General features: G+C 44.8%; 1 protein-coding gene across 1 annotated transcript in view; it reads right to left on the bottom strand.

Annotated features, from left to right (window-relative positions):
- Positions 1–472: 472 nt before the first annotated feature.
- sorcs1 (sortilin-related VPS10 domain containing receptor 1) overlaps positions 473–16608 on the bottom strand; it is a 188538-nt gene continuing 172402 nt past the window's right edge. The window contains 5 exon segments of the mRNA XM_030731646.1: positions 473–4553; positions 5738–5892; positions 6437–6542; positions 6983–7082; positions 9211–9345. Of these exon segments, the coding sequence (XP_030587506.1) occupies positions 4492–4553; positions 5738–5892; positions 6437–6542; positions 6983–7082; positions 9211–9345 (558 nt within the window). The 3' untranslated portion in view covers positions 473–4491.

Raw genomic sequence — 16608 nt, 5'->3', positions numbered from 1 at the left:
TCTGGGTTTAGCATCCAGCGCAGTCGTGCACAGACACAAAATAATAAAAACTGTTTCACTGTCCAAATGTTCACCAACAGCCCCCGTCAGATATCAGAAACAGACGTGAATATACGGAGTCAGGAAACCTCCCTCAGATCGACTGCAGCAGAAACAGAAGGATTCACACTGCAGCTGGATGATGAGCTCAAACACAACTCAGAGCTTTAAACTGAAGTGCAGATATCAGACTGGACTTTAACCCCACTGAACCTCTGTGGGCCAAACAGTCCTGACATGAACTTCGCCCCAGGTTGGGGTCACTCGGGTCTTCAGTGTGGAAACACGCGTGCTGAGACTTCCATCTAAAATGAAAGTCTCTGTGTGGCTGGTGGACCTGCAGCATGTGTGTGGAAGAAAACACCAACACGGGCTCGTCTTGTTTTCTTTATAGGTTGATTATTACTTTTGCAAATACATAGTATTTCTTTACAAACATTGTAAGAAAATGAGAACACAGTTAACAGACTTCTTTCCATTTAATAAATATGATTGTAAATGCATAAAACAATTACACACAGCACAGTTGAGGTCGAACAAAAACACTGCAACACCTTACCATCTGTTCTTATACAAAAGCTGTACAGTAATAAAACTCTTTTTTTTGAATCATTATTATTATTTCTCTATAAAAATAATAATCTTGCTAACTCTGCGGGGCGGAGGAGATGGAGAGGAGAGAGAGTAGCTCAGAGTTAGTCTTGATTTTCCACACCCTGGGGTCCTGTCACATCACAGCTCGTCCTAACCACACATCCAGCGTGTTAACATGGCTTCCTGTCTTCCTCCCTGGAAAACTCAAAGGCAGGAGGTGCTGTTACTATGACGGACTTCCAGATCTCGTCTGGTTTCCTGTTCCCTGGAGTTGAGGTTAAGATTAGAGCCCTGCTGTTTCTGACCGCGGGTCTGAGGCTACAGGCTGCTGCACAGTGTCTCCCTCAAGCTATCCAAAATCAGAGCCAGACAGAGCTGGGAATGAAAGCTTTAGCCTCTCAAATATGAACTAAATACTTCCTCCCAGTATTGTTACACTGAAACACTGGAAAAGAAACTTTTACAGCTCTCACAGGGGGACCGACGATGCTCCTTTTTAACTCTGCAGTTTTAATTTTGGACTCTGAGTAGTTTTGTATGATTTGGAGTGAAATACTATTTTTTTTATCTTATACTGAGCCTTGGTGTTTGTCCTCTGAAACAAGCTGTTTTGGTATAATTCATCCTGTCTTTAAGCCAGCTTCTGATTGGCTGCCCCTAGCAAACATAAGATTTGAATGGCAGGTGGGTGGGGCTTCTGCAGTCTGAGCTTTCACACAAACACTGACCTCCTTCTCTGAGACTTTGAGCTCAAACAAGCAAAAACATAACCGGTCCCCCTTAAATGTTTCAAAGCCTGGAAACCACATTATTAATGTATTGCTACATTCAATTTACACAACTCCAAACACCTGCTTGTAACACCACCGCACTGCACACATCCAACACAACAGCACTGAAGCTGATGTGATTATGTTTGGATGCAGCTCTGAAATATAAACACTTCCTCTTAAACTGACTCATGACTGAAAATATCACCGTTTTTGTCTGCGCACCGTTTTAAGGGCACGACTCACCGGCTGCATACCAACACATCCGAGGCCTCATTGTGCATCACTTCCTGGTCACGTGTACAGGTTTAAATATTTCAGGTGAGATAAGGTGCCAATAAATGTGATATGGATCTCCTAAACCTGCAGGTGTAACCTGCTGCCATTCAAACGTCCAATACAAAGACAGGAGGCTAAGAAAGGTCCACTGTGATGCAAATATCTTCAGACATGTGAGAGCAACAACCCGGCGATAACCCCGCTGCTTGTTGTGATTCCCTAAAACTGCAGCACATACGTGTTTGTAACTCCTCCACTCAACAACGATGAAGTCCTTCAGAAAGCTGCTGATTATGGAAAACCGCTTTCAAAGTCTCTCTGCTAAAAGCTACGAGGACGTGACCTGTTCACCTGAGCACGTCACACTCCACCTACTGCTTCTTCTGCTGTGTGTCCGGAGCACACCGCCTGCCTGCCACTGCGTAACGTTTCAATCACAAGGTGCCTGCACAGGTCGCGTTCTGGGAGCGAACCTGTCAGCTGTGGTTCGGCTCAGACCAACACATAAACACACACAGCCTGCCAACAGGCTGCAGTCAGCGTGGGTCAGTCTGCAGGATGAACACAACTGTGATGTGTGTCTTTGCAACAGTCGACTCAACTGGTCGTACTGTGGTTATGTTCAGATTTAAAAGCAGGATTGCTGAGTGTCTGTTCTCTTGCAGGTAGATCAGCATCTCGCTGTCAGTATTTGTGGACTCTGAAGGTACTACAGTAAGTCATTAATGTGAGCTCCTGTGTATGCTGACTGAAAATAAAACAGCCCAAAAATATCTGCGGGAACATTAATGAGTTCATCTGATCTCTCAGGTGTTTGAATCAAATGTAGCTTCATAAAAATGAGGATTTACAAGTTAGTGGGGAAAGCTAGCAGCACTGCTATAACCTAGTATAATAACTCCATTGCTACAGGTATTGTTAGGCTAATAAAACTGAGAGCGTCTATTTTTCTGGTCAAAGGACAAAACTGCAGCCTGACACCATCCACAGCACGAGCACACGCAAATCATGTTTGTAGTGGCTTAAATTATTAAAAGTCATAATCCTAAATTTAATCTGAAATCTTGGTTGGCCAGATGGTCATTTATCTTCTCAGAGGTGTTAAAGTGTTGGTGTCCTGGACTCTTGGGGGGCTCTGGTGTACACCATGAGGTTTTAGGAGCTTACCATAATGCACATGGATAATGCTCATTATAGAGAATGGCAACAGAATGATTCTTAATGTTCAAGCACGATGAAAATATGGACGCCTCAGTCAGTGCAGGTTCTGACCAAAAACAGAATCACGTGAGCCTCGATTAGTCATCAATCAACCACAGATGGTGGTCGTTTCCCACCTTTCCTGAATCGCTCAAAGTACGGTGGGTCTGAACTGTCACTAATGAATCAATGCTACAGAAAGCAGCCAGTGTGAGCTGTGCCTCATCATTATGGTTTACAGCCCCACCGTTTCAGCAGCAACTTCCTCTGCTGCACTTTCACATCCCTACGAAAGGAAAAAAGAGAAAAGCACATCTAAAAGAAAAAAGCTGCTTCAGAAGATTTGAAAGACATCAATCAGGCATTTACATCTGTCAGATTTCACACGGAGTACCAGAGGGCTCGGCAGTCCTCTCGACAAGCTAACCATCCATGTAGCCTGCTAGCATCTGCGCTCTACTTCTCCTGCTCCTGCAGCATGAAATAATGAGCTGGGATGAAGATGGGTGCTACTTGAGAGCAGGTTGTGATATTAGCCTAAATGTGTAACCAACCTTAGCCAGCCTTGAGCCTGACAGGCCACATTAAGTATTCAAGAAGTCAAGCTCTTCTTATTCTGTCCAATAGGACGCTCTTAATGCGCCGTGTCCGCTAAAAGCTGTCGTCCATCTCTCTTAACCTCCCTCTGCCTGGCTCTCTCTCTCTCTCTCACTGCCGTGCTCTTTGGATCTGTATCTCATTTCAAGTTCCACCTTAAATCTTAAATCTTAAATCGGGGCCTCAGTAAGCTGCTCTCTGCATCCTGCAGAGGCTGCAGAGCCGGAGCCAGGAGTGACCTTTCTCTGCAGTCGTCAGGTCATCGTCCCGCCCGTCTCCTGTTCCTAAAAGGTCTGCTGATATTTGGAGGTCACCTGCAGTCGGACGGTGCAGTGTAGCACCTGAGCCATCAAGTGATATTCTGAAGCACAAAACATTATACAAAGTAGTATGTATCATAAATAGTACCAGAAGCATCAGATTAACAGCAAGGTTTAAATGAATCCAGATAAGCACACCCTGTTGTTAATAAATGAAAATCTTCTGTAGAAAAAAGTATATTGTGCCATAAATCAGCTTTCTGAGAGACAGTGGACCAAAAGCTTTGAGTGCCCTATTCATATTTTATAACATCCCTTTTAGTATGACATTTGTTATTAAAATACACAAATTATTTCTAACATAGATATTCATGATTTACAAAATAAAGGTGTAATTCACTTCAATAACATACTTCATGTATATTCATGAATAAATAATACACTACTGCTGTTAGCTTCACAGAACAGCAAACCAATCTGAGACATGGAACCGAAACGCCGCCGCGCCCTCCCTCCGCCCTTGTTCGATCCGTCTCCGTTTCGCACGCGACTCGTATAAATAAAGGATTCGTTTATCAGAGACGTATGTTCAAAAAAAACTGAAAACCTGTACACAGTTTCTTCTGGTTTGAACAGAGCACAGTATGTGTCAGCAGGGTCCAACATGCACAGGTATAAAGCTCAAAACCATCGTGTCCCAAATGGTAAAAAAATATCCATGACGGAGCTGGAGCAGCGATCCAGTCCGGAGTTCAGACGATGTATGTGGGGAGTTCTGTGGAGAATTTCACATGTACATGAGGTTTCATACATCCTGCAGAGAAGAAAGGAAACACGTTTCAGAGGTTCTTCTATACTAGACTTAGCTGCAGTACACAAAACAAAATCCTCCTTTAAACATGCAGGTTTGGACATCTACACGAGCTCCATCTGCAATTTGATCTTCAGCATTTCCTTTAACCTGCGTTTTGGTCCCTACCATCACGTGCATGAATGCAGCGCTGACATATTTCATTTATATTGCAGCCATTCTGACCTTATGTTTCCTCATAAGGTGAGGAACAGAGACGTGTGGGTCAGTGACATCACGGATTACGTGGATTATGAAAACACGAGTCAGACGATGTGAATTTGAAACATAATAAATGACAGCACACTGATCAGAGGTGAGGAGTGAGTGCGGTGACAGAAACAGCTGATCAGCTGGAAGTTCTGGGAAGTCCTTCTGTGAGCTTCCGAATTCAAACTCTGATCTTTCAGAGGGTATTAATGTATCCAAAATGGACACATTAGAGGAAATGTTTTAATATACTAAACAAATTATTGTCTTCAGCAGGATCCACAAAGAGGCTAAAAGTTAGTCGCTAAATTCCCCTCCAACAAAACGCTGTTAAAGGTTAGCACGTTAGCACGTTAGCACGCTCCAAGCAAAGGTCGTCTCAGGATGAACACACGGGTGACAAACTGGAAGAAAAGCTGAATGAATGAGACATGAAATAAAGAATGAATGCAATGGTATAAATCATGTTACAGTATTGCTACCACCAAATCTCAGCCAGCTGATAGATCCGGTGCAGCTTTATGATCGTGGAGAAACGTGAACGTGCAGCTTGAAGTGATAAACTTACAGCTGCACGTTAAAATGAAATGTGCTCTATAAGTGAGAGAGAGTTATGGAGGTTTCTTCTTCTGCAGGCAACAAGTTCTCTTCCTTTAATTTGCCACCCGTCAGCGTCCTGAGGAGATTAAAGAGGGACGTGAACATAGAGAAGAATGTGTTAATTGTACCACTGAGACGAAGTTCCTCTGTTTGTCAAACTCATTTCATGGTTTAGCTGTCCTGCTGACTCGAGCCTTTCACTGAGAAACATGACAGGAGTGCACAGCATGAGTCACGAAACAACACGAGAACACGATGGTGTGAAATCAACGATGAAGTAAAAAAAAAAAAAAATTAAATGAAAACCAAGCCAAGAAGCAAAGAGAGCGGAGGTTTACCGATGGGCCGCGAGTTCAACTCTGTGTCCAGAGTCTCCAAAGAATGCACCAAGTCCCGCTGAGAGCCGGGCGTGGCAGCCGTTGGATTAGCCGGACTCATTTCTTGTTCTTTTTCGTTCTGCATCTGCGCATAGACGTTGAGGCCTGGGATCTTCCTTGAGGAAAGATTTACAGTGAGGCAAAGGAATAAAGAGCACGGCCTGAGCTAAGGCGCTGCTAGCAGGTTTCTGCGGTGCTCTGTGGATCATTCGCATCGCATGTTTGCTTCATTGCTGTGGCAGTATTTACACGTGACTCAGCGAGAATACTCGGACTGATACGGGCTGTAAATGTGAAGTTTGATTCTGTCTCTGCTTGTGTCTTCATGACTCTTTACATCATCCTCCCCTCAGAGCTGCTTCTTAGCGAGGAGACATAATTTAACATTTGAAAAAGGTCAACTGCCAATGTTCAAAGGGCTTAATATTGATAGCAGCTGAAGACTGACTGACATTTCTTCTGTAAAGACCGAGCCGATAAAAGAAATTCTGCAGGTGTGTGTGTGTGTCTGTGTGTGTGTGTGCTGGGTACAGCAGGGCAGACGTTTGACAGGCAGCTCTCAACCTTCTCTCAGCTTTGTAAACTGTCGGGACGCTCCGCACCTTTCAGCACCGCCCTATCACGCACAATGAGACCGCTACATAGACATGAACACTTTACCTCTTGAATTTGTAGATGACAAATACAGCTAAACCCACAACCACTACTGATAGCAGCATTAGCATGGCTGAGCCACTGTGGTTCTCGCTGGTGTCCACTAGGGGCGCTGCAGAGATAGGGAGACAGAACCCCAGAGCTTAAACGTCACATCACCGACACCACCCGTATTTCCACCCAGCTGAATCATGCAATGAGCAGTCTACAGACATGAAGCCTATGTGAATCAAAGATGAATCATTTATTATACAGTAGTATGGACTTCTCTTACTCTTTATCTTATTAGCCCCTTTAGGACAGTAGCAGCATCCCCAATAGGAAGAGGCACACATACTTGTAACGATGTTCACTCTCTGAATGTCTCTGTGTAGCTACATGGTGGGAGCCAATCAGACACAGAGTTGGGGTTGTTAGTTAAGGGGGGCAGCAAAAATAATAAAAATATACCTGACTGACTGCTGTTTCTATGTTTTGTCCCACTTTCTACAGAAGGTAAAAAGGCCCTTCTCGGGCAGCAGTGAATGCACACAGGAGCAGTGGGTGCGTTACCTGCTGACAGGTGCGCTGCATACACGGTGACTTGGACCCCCGGCCGCAGCGTGAACTGGACGAGATTTTGATTCAATGCGCTGAGCAAAACCTCCGAGAGCTGTTGAGACAAAATCGATTCGCTTTCAGTTTCAAAAAACAGGAAAATGTTACAAATAACAATAAAAAAGTTAAAGTGAAGCTCATCCCACTGCAGTCTCCTCCATCTTTGGCTCTGACATTATTATCTCTGTTTTTAGGAGCAAATGTGTTCAGACCTTTAATGTCAGAGTGAATAAAACACAACCTGCCTCTGACAGCATTAGAGTGAATTATGAAAACAGGTTACCTTAAGTGAAGGTAGCGACAGGGATCAGGACACAAAATATTTATGCTGCACAAAGTGTTTTTGTTTTTAATGCAAGGGTCAAAAGCATCAAATGATCTGGAACTAGCAGCAACCTCCACGGCTAAAAAAAAAGGGATGCTAAAAACTGCAGTTCCTCTAATTGCCACTTGAGGCTGGCTCACAGAGTCCTGACCTCAGCCTGATAGAACACCTCTGGGATGGATTAGACTGTGAGCCAGGCCTTCTCTCCAACATCAGTGTCTGACCTCACAGATGTGCTTCTGGAAGAATGGTCAGAAATTCCCATAAACACTCCTAAACCTGTGGAAAGCCTTCCCAGAAGAGCTGAAGCTGTTATAGCTGCAGAGGGTGGGCCCACATCATATTAAAGCCTCTGGATTAAGAATGATGTTACTCAGGTTCATGTGTGTGTGAAGGCAGACGAGGCGATACTGTAGGCAGTATACTGCAGGTTATCACTGCATACAAATTACCATAAAACTGAATACACTTTAAATACTAAACTTTATAAACTTCCTGCTTATTGCAAGGCTGTTGCATTATTTGTAAGCGCCCATGACCCAGAGAAACCTCACTACCTCCACCGACAACCCCATCTGAGCTTTCTTCTGTTTATGTAAGAGTCTTTGTCTGTGGGACCTTTCCAGTGTAATGCATAATGCATACCATGCACTCTCACTTGATCTCTGCTTTCCAGACAGGCAAGTAACCTTCTGCATTGAGAACATCTGACTCTGATATAAATTGGGCAGATTATCGTGACCCAGAGGTAAACTATAGCAAGCAGGAGGAGGAAGTCTTACTTTCCTCACTCACATCCTTTCATTTATATGAATCTCTGTCCCACGGCCCCGATTCTCAGCCAGAAAAATCAAATGAGCCTTTTTATAAATGACATTTCTGTATCATTAATCTGTTTTTCTTCATTTATGAATTAGCATATATACTGCTGCATTACTCTGCATAGCAAAACTAAACAAAATTCTCCATTTTCTCCCTGCAGCAGCCTTTTCCCTCTGTAGAGGCTTCATTTATCTTATCTGCCTCATTTGCCAAATTAATTGTGATATGAGTAATTTCTGTAGTCCTTCATCCTCGCCTTTATACTTCTTAGCTGTTTAAATTTAGACTATGCTATGACTAATTACTTTTTCCCACTGTATACCAGGGTCAGCAAATCTATTATACATTCTAATAAGCAGAGCTTGCTCTACACTTTAAAGATGCCAACCTTGAATGAAGATTTATCACCAGATTGTAGGGCAGAGGAACTTTCCAGGCGATCAACCAGGTGTGAGAGGGGAGGGAAGAGGAGAATCTCACTGATTTCCTTCCCAGCTTCCTTCTCTCCACGTGCCCGTGGAAAGCTTCCCGCAGAGAGGACATCCAGAGTTATCAGGCATTACATGAAGCTGAGGGCGTATCAGTCCATGCTGATGTGCTGGTGATTTAGTCACTGACCACCCCCCCCCCCCCCCCCCCCGCGCACTCTACGGGATGTGGCTGGGGCAGGTGTAAAAATCATTCCCCTGGTAACTTGTTAATACCTGTCAGGCTTATTGATGAATCTATCAATAAGAATCTATTGATTCCTCAGGCAAATTCCACAATTAGACTTTGGAAAAACGCTGGACATGCTTGAATAGATTAATACTGACATCTGCTGGAGGAAGGAGGAAGTTGAGATTATTTTTCAGGGAGCAATTACAGGAGAAAAAAAAATCCTCTGTGAGTCACAAAGCAGAAATGGGGGGAGCAATGCTTCAAACTTGGTACAATTAGAGTGAGGATAACAAGGTGAAATCCACCCACCGACACGGCGGAGCTGGGGGAAGCAGCGGCTCTGCATCGGGTCAGAGAGCAGGTGCTGTTGCCTCACCTGATCTAAATGAGCGGAGCTCTTCTCCGGTTTCCCCTCAGTTAACTGTTTGTCAGGCAGGAGGAAAAACTCTGCTGCTGTGGGTAAACCCGGGAGAACCGTGACCAGGAGCTGATCCTCTCTCACGCCTGTAGCCTGCAGGGGAACAGCAGAGCACAGTGTTAAAAGATTGGCTGAGGCAACACTCAGATCACAGTGACTGGAAGGAACAGAAAAAGCACTCAAAGCTCACTCAGATATTTTTGGCCCTGCTTTGATCAGAGTTTCTCATTGATATCAGAATTTAGCCGCATTCAGACTCAGTCTGCTTGTAACCACAAACTGTTTGTTTGAGATTAAAGATTCACTGCAGTCTGAGGGTTTAGGAAATATTCTCATTCACTTCTGCAAACATGAGGAGATCAGCGCAACTGTTACCTCTGCAGCGGGAAGTGAATGTGGAAAATGAAACTCATTAATTAGCACAAACTAAGATGCTGTTTTCATACGTACAAAAAATAAGGGGATTTGATGTCTTTAGCATGCGAGTTCAAAGGGAAAAAATTATTAAAAACCTTGAAGACAAATATTCTCGAGGTAAGAACTGAAAAAGACAAAGAGTGAATGACCCAAAAATGTCCCACAATTACCTCCTGAACTACTGACTGGACTGCAGTTCGTGTTTAACTTTATTCCTACTTTAAACAGTTTAACGCTGTCATTTTCATAGAGCATTTATGTTACAGTTTACAGGTTTGATCAGATGGCAGAAAAAAGATATAATTTTTTATTGGAGCTTTTCATACGGCGATGCGACAAAGATGAGTTCCTGTCTTATAAAATCCGTCCACCCATCGATCTGAGAGCCCACAGTTACTGACTGACTTTGTGGATATTTTTTCAGGTGGAAATTTGGTGACACAGTTTCTATCATGTGACTTTCTGAGGCGTTTACGTCACCAACAGTGTTTGTAAAAGCCTGAATTTCTGACAAAATCTGTTGGATACAATCTGAAAGAAAGTCTGCTGCCATCTGGTGGGCGACACGTGCACTGCAGCCCAAAATCGGCCTTTTGTGTCATTTCCAAAACGGCTGCCTTCATGTTAGCTGTTAGCTTTAAATTGCTAACTTTACAAAAGATAAAAATAACAATTTCACTATTATTTAAACAATGATAACATTTTGTATCAAAGTAATTGACATTACTTAATATTTAGTGACTTCCTTTGCAGTAAAACAGGAATATCATGATATAATAGGCATCCAAGGTGAGCTCTCCTTTAAATATCTTTACTGTGTTACCGGAATTAATATTAGATATCCTGAGACGTCCAGGTTGGTGTATTTCAGTCTTCGCCACGATGGCAAATACAGTTCGGAGTATCACGCTCATTAAAGACCGAAACGCCAAATGTTTTATTTAAAAATTGATTTTCTCGTGATGGCTGTTGTACTGCAGGACTAAAGAATATTACTATTGCAGCACAGATGTTCCTGTATACTATGCTGGCCACTTGGTTGCCCTGCCTGCTAGCATCTTGCACCGTGCTGTTATGTGCTGGATTGTCTCAAGGCATCTCTGCACAGCCTGCACCTGGGGTCTCGCCTGGTGTGGTAGACCCTGGCCTCTATCGATCTTGTGCTCAGAGCTTGTTCTTGTGCTGCCATGATTAGTGCCTCTGTGCTGTCTGTCAGTCCAGCCTTGTCCAGCCATTGGTAGGATTTCTCTATGTCAGCCACTTCTTCTATCTGCTGGTGGTTCATGCCGTGCAGAGGCCTGTTCTTCCATGATGGTTCCTGTTGTTCCTCCTCTCCTTTCTTGGGTTTCTGCTGCCTGAGGTACTCACTAAGCTTATGATCCTTTGTGGCCGATGTGGCTGATGTTTGCTCCATTCAGTAGTCGGTATCCGTAGGCAGTCTTGTTGATGATCTGGCTGAGAGGATTCAGGCCTATGCAGAACAGTAGTGTGGACAGAACATCTCCTTGGTAAATCCCACACTTGATAGTGACTTGTGCAACTGGCTTGAAGTTAGCCTCTAGTGTTGTTCTCCACATTCCCAGTGAGTTCTTGATGAAGGCTCTTAGGGTCCTGTTGATCTATCTTGTACAGTTCTTGGCATTCCAAGATCCATGTGTGTGGCATCGAGTCATAGGCTTTCTTGTAGTCAATCCAGGTGGTGCACATGGTCAGACTGATCTTACAGTCTCGAGTGACTGCTCTATCTACCAGCAGCTGGTGTTGCTGCCTGTTCATCTTAGCTGCTATGATGCCTGACAGGAGCTTCCATGTAGAGGCAGGTTATTATCTGGTAGTTGGATGGGACTGATACCTTCTGGAGGTCCGTGGGGATCAGGACTGTTTGGCCTTTGGTCAGTCATTCTGGGAGTGTCTTAGCCTTTAGTAGCTGGTTTATTTGTGCTGTCAGGCGCTCATGTAGCTCAGTTAGCTTCTTTAACCAGTAGGTGTGAACCATGTCTCTTTATATATGAGACTGTATCTTAGATATCTGCCGTTGAGGTATACTTTTAGATCCACTAGCCACTGAGCACTGACATCTTCTAGGAGACTTTCAGAGGGTACTTCATGTAGTCTTGGTAATCGTCCATGGAGGGTCCAGATTTCCAGCTTAGCCATGATCTTATCTTTCAGGTCAGCTGCTCTGGCATTCAACGTACCAGTTGTTCTTGGGGCTTGGTACCCAATCTCAGAGTGTGGGTGATGATGATGATATCTCCCCCCCTGATCTGACGTCCTGGCTCCCCCTTCCTGCAGCATTTGTGTTGTACCTCGTCAATCTCTAGTTGTGTTGCGGATGTTGGAACACTGAACTACGAGTTGTTTAATAGAATTGAATTGAATAGAATACAACAGAAAGCTTTTATTGTCATCAAACATGGAGTATGATGAAAATGTAGCAGCTGCCACAGTTCAGCCTTTCTCTATAAAACTCAAACAAGAAAATAAGGAAAATACTGTGAAACCAGTATGTGTACGTATATCAAACAACACAAGCACTTACAGGGGAATAAATAGGTGACAAATATACAAAATAAACCAATATTGCACAAATGCCAGTTATTGCACAGAAGAGGGTTATGGTATACTGAATGTACTAATATAGCACAGTGAGATAGTAGAAGAAGAAGTGAGCAGTGAGTCTGTGAAGCTATTGTTGTGTATTATTGTGTAGTGTTGAAGAGTCTGATGGCCCGGGGGTAAAAACTGTTCCTCAGCCTGTTCTCCTGCCTTTGTGGGACCTGAGTCTCTTCCCTGATGGCAGCAGGTTGAACAGGTGTTGACCAGAGTGGGAGGGGTCTGCCAAGATTTCCTTTGCTCTGCTAATGCAGCGCGAGCTGGCAATGTTCACCAGGCGGGGCACCTGGTGAACGCTTCAGCAGACCTATGACCCTCTGCAGAGCCCTCCTGTCTGCAGCCGAGCAGGCAGCGAACCAGACAGACACACAGTACACCAGCACTGGCTCTATGGTGGCTCAATAGAAGGAAGAAGAAGAAAGAATAAACAGCCTTTATTGTCCCACAGAGGGGAAATTTGGGTGTAACAGCAGCCGCAGTTATTATAAATATAAATATAATAATTTACACTATTAAGAAAAAGAATATATATATATATATATATATATATATATATATATATATATATATATATATATATATATATATATATATATATATATATATATATATAACAACAAACAAGATTAACCTTAATAATAATAATAACAATAATACTATTTATAATACTAATAATACTATATACAATATACATGATGTGCCTGTGTTGAACCTTAACAGGTTATTGTGGTTTTTGTTGGGAGCAGTGATGGTTATACAGTCTTACAGCTGCTGGGAGGAAGGATCTGCGGTAACGCTCCTTTGTGCATTTAGGATGCAGCAGTCTGTCACTGAAGGAGCTCTCCAGCTCAGCAACAGTTTCATGCATGGGATGGGAGACCCTGTCCATCAGTGATGTTATTTTGGTCAGAGTCCTTCTGTCTCCCACCACCTGCACTGAGTCGAGAGGACATCCTAGGACAGAGCTGGCTTTCCTGATGAGCTTGTCTATCCGCTTCCTCTTGGCTGTAGATAAGCTGCTGCTCCAACATACTGCTGCATAGAAGATGGCTGATGCTACTACAGAGTCATAGAAGGTCTTCAGGAGTGTCCCCTGCACTCCAAAAGACCTCAGGCTTCTCAGCAGGTAGAGTCTGCTCTGACCCTTCCTGTAGAGCGCATCAGTGTTATGAGTCCAGTCCAGTTTATTGTTTAGGTGAACACCCAGGTACTTATAAGAGTCCACTATCTCAATGTCCACTCCCTGGATGTTCACCGGTGTACGTGTGGTGGGTCTGCGGAAATCCACCACCAGCTCCTTGGTTTTAGCGGCGTTGATCAGGAGGTGGTTCCGCTGGCACCAGTCCACAAAGTCCTGAGTCCACTGTCTGTACTCTGAGTCATCCTCACCTGTGATGAGGCCAACTACGGCAGAGTCGTCAGAGAACTTCTGCAGATGGCAGCGTGGGGAGTTGATGGAGAAGTTTGCAGTGTAGAGGGTGAAGAGGAACGGTGCCAGCACAGTTCCCTGTGTGGCCCCCGTACTGCAGACCAGCCTGTCAGAGACACAGCCCTGTGTCCTCACGTACTGTGGGCGGTCAGTGAGGTAGTCCAGTATCCACTGGGAGATGTGGTTGTCCACTCCTGACAGCTCCAGCTTGTCTCTCAGAAGTCTTGGCTGGATGGTGTTAAAAGCACTGGAGAAATCAAAGAACATGATCCTCACAGTGCTTCCAGGCTTCTCCAGGTGGGTCAGAGCTCGGTGCAGGAGGTAGATGATGGCGTCATCCACCCCGATGCCAGGCCGGTAGGCGAACTGCAGCGGGTCCAACGAAGACGACACCATGAGGCGTAGATGGTTGAGGACCAGCCTCTCGAGGGTCTTCATTAGATGCGATGTCAGGGCTACCGGCCTGTAGCTGCTAAGATCCTTTGGATGTTTGGTCTTTGGTACCGGTACCACACAGGAGGTCTTCCACAGTTGTGGTACTTTCCCCAGCTTCAGGCCCAGGTTGAACATGTATCCCATGATGCCACACAGCTGATCTGCACAGCACCTCAGGAGCCTCGAGCTGATGGCGTCTGGACCTGCAGCCTTTCGCACCTTGATTTTACGTAGCTCCTTCCTCACATGATGAGTTGAGAGGGACAAGATGGAGGTGGGGGATGGGGGTTGTGAGATGGAGTCCTCAGAAGTGAAGGGGGTGGGTGATGGCTGAGAGCTGAGAGGTGAGAGGTGTGAGGTCCCAAGAAGAAGAAAGGTTGGCAGTCATTAAAGATGGTGGGGCTGACAGCAGGGGGGACTGGCCTGGGGGAGGGGTGGGTGGCTGGTCAAACCTGTTAAAGAACTGGTTCAGGTTGTTCACCCACTCTAAGTCTCCCACAACCCTAGGGCTTGGTTTGTGGCCTGAAATTGAGTTCAAACTCCTCCAAACCCCACTGATGTTGCTCTGCTGTAGCTGGTCCTCCATCTTCTTCCTGTAGATGTTTTTTCCATCCCTGATTTTCCTTCTCAGATCCTTCTGCACGGCTCTCAGCTCCTCCTTATTTCCTGATCTAAAGGCTCTCTTCTTCTCCTTCAGGAGAGCCTTTATTTCAGAGTTGATCCAGGGTTTGTTGTTTGAAAAACACCGTACCCTCCTGGTGGGCACAGTGTTTTCCACGCAGAAATTGATGTAATCTGTGATGCAGTCCGTGATGCTGTCAATGTCCTCCCCATGAGGGGCACAAAGCTCTTCCCACACAGTGGAGCTAAAGCAGTCTCTCAGAGCTTCTTCAGTCTCCTCAGACCATTTCTTCACTGTGTGTGTCACAACTGGTTCTCTGTGTACCAAGGGTTTGTACACAGGCTGGAGATGAACCAGGTTGTGATCTGCTCTCCCGGTAGCTCCTTTGATGTCGCGTTAGCGCCGCCAGCTCGTCCACTTTGTTGGGAAGAGATCTCGCGTTTCCCATGATGATGGATGGGATGACGGGTCTGTACCTTCTCCCCTGGCTACGACGACCTATGCCCGCACGTCTCCCGCGTCTCTTCCTTCTCAGTTCGCAGGGAATATCGAGTCGTTCTGCAGGAGGAGGCACAGCGGAGCTCCCGATGGAGATCAGCTGGTCCTGAGAGTAAACAATAGGAGCGTGGCCACTCTCGCAGTCTCCAAACATAAACACCATAAAAAGGGTACATAAAAACAAAGTTTTCCAGAAAAAAGTCTGCTCCATCATGAGGAAAAAGAGCAGAAGATACAGAAACACAAAAAACACATCTAATACTAAACAAAATGAGAAAAAACACGGAATTAGTGCGGAGCTGCTGAAACTGGCTGCCTGCTCGCGCAGCACCGGAAGTAAGATTCCGGAAGTAGGACACCTGCAGCTTCTCCTCCAGGTGGTTCCTCTGCAGGACACACAGGAAGTGGAGTCTCTGCTGGGCCTTTTTTTTACCAGTGCTGCTGTGTTGGCAGTCCAGGTGAGGTCCTCAGAAGTGTGGGTCCCCAGGAACTTGGAGGAGGCTACACCGTGGAGCACGGTCCCCTCTCTGCCTTCTGAAGGCAATGACCATCTCTTTGGTCTTAGTGGTGTTCAGCTCCAATGTCAGTCTAGATGTTGGGTGTCGAAGAATCCATACAGTATGTCCCCCATCCTCATACATATGTAGTAGCATTCCAACAAGTTTCCTATTCTCAACTTGTGCCCACTTATGCTGTATCCTGTGTTCCGGTAGCCCACTTATCATCAGTAGGCCGTGGTTCCTCAACACCTGACACAGACTTTGCTAAGCCGGGTGGCCTCTGAGCCGGAATGGCTTCACTTAATATGTCTCTCGCTCAAATTCTGAGGTAGGCTTGGGTAGCATGGTGGGGCTAACCTGGGAAAGCATGCCCTGCCCGGGATTCAATCCCCCGACCTATTGTTCCAAAGATGGTAGTGTTGCCACTACACACAAAAAAATTAAATAGATTTATGTAACACAAATAAAAGAATATATATAAAAAATAACCCCTTAAAATGTCCTAAAAAACAAAAGAAGCTTATCATCTCCAGCATGAATTAAATCAGCCAATAGCGGCCCTGCACTTATAGTTCACCTTATAGATCAGTGCTTCAAGAACTACAAAACGATGAGCTGGGTTGGGAGGACTGGTGCCATTAAAATAAACGGTGAATTTACTGGTTTATCTCTGATTCCAGTTGAGGCTGCCAGATTTTCTTTTTTTTGTGTTTTTGCTCCTGTGAATGTTTTAAACCATATTTTTGTCTGAAAGTTGTTTGTTTTTTTTATAACATGTGTTCTGGCCTCCAGGCTGTGGGTGTCACGGAAAAAAAAGATGTCAATACCAATCTGACATG

The sequence above is a fragment of the Archocentrus centrarchus genome, chromosome 1 (assembly GCF_007364275.1).
Source record: "Archocentrus centrarchus isolate MPI-CPG fArcCen1 chromosome 1, fArcCen1, whole genome shotgun sequence".
NCBI classification, from domain to species: Eukaryota; Metazoa; Chordata; class Actinopteri; order Cichliformes; family Cichlidae; genus Archocentrus; species Archocentrus centrarchus.
This window is presented reverse-complemented; position numbering and strand designations above follow the sequence as displayed.